Source organism: Ascaphus truei, chromosome 1 (assembly GCF_040206685.1).
Source record: "Ascaphus truei isolate aAscTru1 chromosome 1, aAscTru1.hap1, whole genome shotgun sequence".
Taxonomy (NCBI): domain Eukaryota; kingdom Metazoa; phylum Chordata; class Amphibia; order Anura; family Ascaphidae; genus Ascaphus; species Ascaphus truei.
In genome coordinates this window covers 271,570,445-271,576,444 of record NC_134483.1, presented here as the reverse complement: position 1 = coordinate 271,576,444, position 6,000 = coordinate 271,570,445, and the positions used below count along the sequence as shown (strand labels likewise).

The following is a 6,000-nucleotide window of genomic DNA, read 5'->3' as shown; positions in this document are numbered from 1 at the left end:
CACAGCTACTAGAATAGGCTCCATACAGCCCCGAGTATTTCTCCTATAGCTTAAAACACGGGTGCGCAAACTGGGGGGCAGGAGATGGGAGATTTTTCTGGGGGGGCGTGGGCGGTTGCAGAGGCCCCGCGCTCTTCCCCCAGGCATTTATTTAAATGCCGGGGATCGCGTGAGGCCCCTGCAACACTCCACTTACCGGGATTCAGACGGCTGTGTGAAGCGTCGCCATGGCAACGATGCATTAAATTATGCCACAGGGCCATGTGACGTCACACGCGTCAAATAATGCCGCGGGTCATCACGTCACATGACCCCGCAGCGTAATTTGACGCAGATACAAGGTAGGGGGGCGTGAGAGCCGGAGAAGGAAAGACAGGGGGGGCGTAGCGTCAAAAGTTTGCGCTCCCCTGGCTTAAAACACAAACTGTTTAGCATTAATTCATATAGGAATGCAAACATCCCTCTGTGTAACTGAGCAATTAAAAGTATATTTTTTAAGAACTTTTTTCCTAACATAAGAACAAACTTAAGCAAATTAGTCAATTTATCTAAAAATAGGGAATATGTAAAACAAACTAAATCCATATCTTTAAAATTACATGCAATGTAGCAAATGGTTTGCCATTTTGTCTTTTCATCTTTTTAAATGTAATATGTACATATAACATTTAAAACATTGTAAATGCAATAACAATACTATCTATACAACACCAAAGAAAGTATATACAGCTCAACCACGTTGGGGGGGGCCACCCGATTCGACCGCGCTATAACCTGGTCGCGCTAATTTTTTTTTTTTAATGGCCACCGCGCGCCCGATCGGGAGGAGGGGGGAGGAGGGAGGAAGAGGTGGAGTGAGGTGCCAGCAGCCCTACACGTCCCCCAGCAGCCACCGTAACCGCCCCTCGAAATTCCCCCAGCAGCCTCACTTCCCAAAGTCAGCACCGCTCCGATCCCCCCCGCCAGCCCCGCTCCAATTCCCCCCAGCAGCCCCGCTCAGATGCCAGCCCCGCTCTGATCCCCCCTCACCCACCCCGCCAGCCCCGCTCCGGGGTTGTGAGTGTGCTTAGTGTGTGCAGTGTGCGTGCAAAAATTATTTATTTAATTAAAAGATTTAAAAGATCACAGATACATCTTTGATTTTTGCAATGCAGAATGTTTTATAATTATTCAAATGTACATGGCATATTTATTAATTTTAATAAGGTCAAACAAAATCTAAAAATATGATTTATTAATATACATCTAGAAAATCGAAAGTAGATCTTCAAATTAGTATAAACTCAATACAGAAAACACATCTTGTTTCTCTCAATTGGATATTTTTTTTATCTGATAATGTAAATCTGGTACAGTATTTTACAGTAGGAGACTTCAATCAATAGCCCCTAAAACGTTCAAAAAAATTAAGCTCAGATCCATAAATAGGTGCTAAGATTTAGCACACCTTTACTCCCATTCAATTGGGAGTAAAACCACTTTAATGGATCTGGGTCTTTGAAGTTGCTGTCACTTGCATAAAAATAATGGCTTTGTTTCTATTACTATCCCTGTGGATTTTTGCTTTGAGTTCTGTTGTTTGAAAGCTTCACAGTGTAATTTGGCCTTTAAAATGCAATTTTCATCTTCCATAGATTCAGTCTTCTCTTTTTGGCTTTCAAGGATCTTCAGAGAATCCTACAATTACAAAACACTCTCTGTTATGTCATAATTTTCCAAAACTAAGCATCAAACTCTTTGTAAAGAATAATTAATGTTCTCAACTTCAATGTAGCAGTAGTCATTTTTAGCATTATAACACAGAATTTATTCAATTATGCAAGGAGCACCAGTGATACTGTAGCAAAATCCAGGTCCTTTATGCCAGAAACATAAAAGCAAAACTAAGAACACGAAGGCAAACGGAAAACCAACTTTATAGACCATATGGACATTTACCAGCAAAGTGAGTCACATTCTACTTTTGGAATTGCATGCTGATGGAACCTTTCTTTCTACACAATAATGGTTATATGGTTATAGTTTAATGATATTAGCATGTGCGTATCTTTTACAGTATTTGTTAATATTCCTATGTATTAGGTCATGAGTGCCACTAAGTTTCATATAGATTAGTGCAATGTTGGTGTATGTCATGCTACTGCACATCAGTACTGGAAAAATTACGCCCATAATGAACTTGTGTGTTTTAAAGCAACTACAACCAATTAATATAAGTCATATAAATGTTCATTTTATTACACATTTTAACCAAATGGTTTCCAAGATAAAGAAAATAATAACCAAACACTGGAACATAATCCAGAAAGATCCAATCTTACATACCTACCTTCCTAATACACCTAGAGTGATCTTTACTAAAGCTGAAAATGTACAACTAAAATTGTATCCAAGCTGTCTTAAGAAAAAACATCAGAATATAACAAACTGGGTATTAAGGGCTTTTTTAGATGTCTAAAATGTAAAACTTGTAAATTTGATAAACATGCCAAAAAACAATATAACAAAATGTTTTCTTCTCAAACAAAAAATTACTACATCATAGAGGATTTCCAACGTTTCTGAACGTCTCTCCGCTATATCATCCTGGATGACCCTCCACCGAATTAAACTTAACATGTTTGAAACGAAGCTCCTCATATTTCTTCTTAAACCTGGCTCTACTACCTCCTTCTATATTAATGTTGGAAGCTCTATCATACACCCAGTATCACTAGCACACTGCCTAGGGGTCACACTCTACCCCTCCCTCACATTCAAAAGGTAGCTAAAACCTGTGATTTTTTTCCTCTGCAATATTACAAATATACGCACTTTCCTCTGTTGCTTCAATGCTAAACAAAACTCTGACATAGGACCTCGTTATATCTCATCTCGACTACTGTAACCTCCTGCTGTCCGGCCTTCCTACCTCTCACTGTCTCCCCTACAATTTATCCTTAACGCTACTGCCAGAATCACTCTTCTCTTTCCTAAATATGTCTCAACGTCTCTGCTGCTGAAATCCCTCTCCTGGCTTCAACCTTTCTCACTGACTGCGCAACACCTCTGGAATGCCCTACCCCTCAATATCCGACTGGCACACTCTCTATCCACCTTTAAGACCCATCTTAAAACACACATGCTTAACGAAGCATATGAGTACTGTAACTCTGTGGCTGATACTTTACACTTCATATATTGACCTTGACTCCTTGCAGATGCACTTATCAGAACACCTTCCTACTGTCTCTGTATGATCTTCCTACTTACCAATTAGAGTGTAAGCTCTTCAGGGCAGGGACTCCTTTTGCTAAATGTCACTTTTATGTCTGAAGCACTTCTTACCATTGTGTTATTTGTATTATTTGTTATTTATATGATTGTCACATGTATTACTGCTGTGAAGCGCTATGTACATTGATGCTGCTATATAAATAAAGCTATACATACATACATAACTTGTGAGACAGAAAATGTAGTATATATTATACAATGCCCGTGCAATAAACACTACATATGTCAGACCACCAGAAAACTACAAATTAGACTGGCAGAATATGTAACGAACATACAAAAAAAGGACCACAACAACATACTCTATAAAAAAACTTCAAGGAAGAACATCAACAAGATTCAATTGAGTTAAAATTTATGGGCATTGAAAAACTGAAATATAACTGGAGGGGAGGTGATAAGATTCAAATTTCAAAGAAAGATACAAGATGGATCCATACTCTTAAAACTCTAATCCCTAACGGATTAAATGCAGAAATAGATTTGGGGACATGCATCAACTAATGTAGCATTATAGGCTGACAGATAATAATTACAATATACACTATCTGAATGCTGCGTTATTTCTACTCCTCTTATCCCTAGGGTGGTGGATTAATCCAAAACGTTAGCAGTAAAACAATTTACTAATCTATAACTAAAGAGGTCTATCTTCTCTATCATTTGATAATAAGCCATTTATGATTTGGTGTTCTATTATTGGACGAGAATAGATTTACCCAAATTACGAATATCATCTTTGTGATCATAATCCTAGGTGAAGTAAATGGTTTAGAAATTGGTCTTAAAACTAAAAATATTATACACTAATTATACAGTATGGTCACAAGTCTAAATCAATTCATCTAAAAAATATTATACACTAACTATACAGTATGGTCACAAGTCTAAATCAATTCATCTAAAAATATTATAGAATATTCATAATCATTGTATCTGGGTAAAAATCTTTATCTAGTATATTATTTAGTAATATAGTATATTACAATATATGACTACTATCATCCTTCAAATATCTCTTCTCTCTCTTCTTTTTATTGTATAAATATGTGTAGCCATGCTGTAAAATGGTCTGCAGTTTTCTCTCCTGCTGGCAGTAAGCCTGGTAAGTTACAGGGTGGCCAGCAGTAATCATGGAGGTTTGCCCTCACACCCTGGTGAGGTGCCCTATGTATGGATGGGAGTGGCTACATACTCTGAGTCCACCGTTAGTGACATCAGAGATGTGCCTGCCCCCTGAGGGATATAAGGCACAGCACTGATCAAAGTTAGTGGTTGGAGTAAGGAACAAGTCTGGGTTGAGACTTGGGAGTGAGTGACCCACCAGTGCTTTAACTGGTGGCCCCATTCTAAGTTAAATAGCATCAAGCTGACAAGCCACACTGTGTCCAGGGACCTGGCACAGGGGGGATCTCCCCGAGGGGAGAGGGGATCCCACTCCATTGGGAGCGCGTACCTTTCTAAAGGATAGCACAGCAAGATGTGTGGCTAAGCTAATCACTGTAAGGGGCAGTTGGCCAACACCGCAAGCCACAATAAAGACCATCTTGATCAAAGACATTCTCATGTGTGAGTCTGGAGTTACTCTACAGAGGATGGCACCACCAAGAAGGAGTTCCTCATCAGAACCATCCCCATGCGGACGCAGGGATCCTGATGAGGTGGAGGCGCTGCACTGGATATAGGTAGGACTCATGCACACTACCTCAGTTGCCTGTCTGATTTGGCAATCTCCACACAACATCATGCGGGAGACTCAGGAGTCCTGTTGCCAGCAGGTGCACCACCAGACACGACCATGTAATGGGGACTGGTTAGACCACAGGGGCCAATGTGAGATTGGGTGGGTCAGGCCAGGCCAGGAAATCCGTTACATTTGGAGGCGCTGCTGAGATACCTGTCAACAGGACAGGCTTTTGCTAGGCACACTGGGAAACAGGAGAGTGCATGCTGCCACTTTGTGCTGTGTTGGGACGGACCTAGGAGTAGTCAGGGGGCTGATGGAGTTTGTCAGTTTGCAGGGATGACCTAGGGGCCTGAAAGGAGTTGGAGGTTTGGAGAGGGGCTATAGCTGTCCTAGTCACCTTGAGGTAGTGCTAGTGGTAGGATGCCTGAAGGGATAGCCTGTTAACGAGGTCAGGAATTCTGGACAGGGTCTGCGCTAGGCTAGCCAACAGTAGGTAGACGCCCAAGAGCCAGAGTACTCTAGCCCATTCCAGACCACTTACCAAAGGGAGCACAGACTGGGAGGAAGGAGATACAGCAGACACAGAGAGAGTGAGCCTAGCCTGAGGTAGTGCAAACACGAGTCCAGCCTACATTAGGTACACAAGGTGGTGCATCAAGGCAGTCTTTATTGTACCGGTGTGGCAGCTGCCCCGCAGAGAGAAGCTCCATGTACAATAACCGCAAATACAGCAACCAAATGGCGACCGCAAGAATGGGGGATCCACGCGGTGCGGAAGGTCCACAATGGCGGACGGAGGCAGATGGAGGGAGCGCATGTGGGGTGCGTTCCGCTGAAGAGCAAGCTACTGAAGTGACTTTGGCTAGCCTGCTGTGGAGTGGTGCGAAAGCTGTGGCCGCACCGTTTTTGTCCTGTCTGGGACCTAGGGGTACTTCCCCTGAGGACATTGAGGAGGACATTACAGTGATCTGTGGAGAACACGATGAATTTGCTTGTCAGTCGGCGTACAAACAGTCAAAAGCTACCTCGACCGTCAA

The 6,000-nt window shown here is 41.9% G+C and overlaps 1 protein-coding gene across 3 annotated transcripts in view; it reads right to left on the bottom strand.

Annotated features, from left to right (window-relative positions):
• Positions 1-1,185: 1,185 nt before the first annotated feature.
• The window catches only part of LOC142496976 (uncharacterized), a 168,505-nt gene continuing 163,690 nt past the window's right edge, over positions 1,186-6,000 (bottom strand). For all 3 annotated transcript variants that reach the window (XM_075604135.1, XM_075604145.1, XM_075604153.1), the window contains one exon: positions 1,186-1,677. In XM_075604135.1, the coding sequence (XP_075460250.1) occupies positions 1,510-1,677 (168 nt within the window). In that variant the 3' untranslated portion in view covers positions 1,186-1,509. The remainder of the gene's footprint in view (positions 1,678-6,000) is intronic.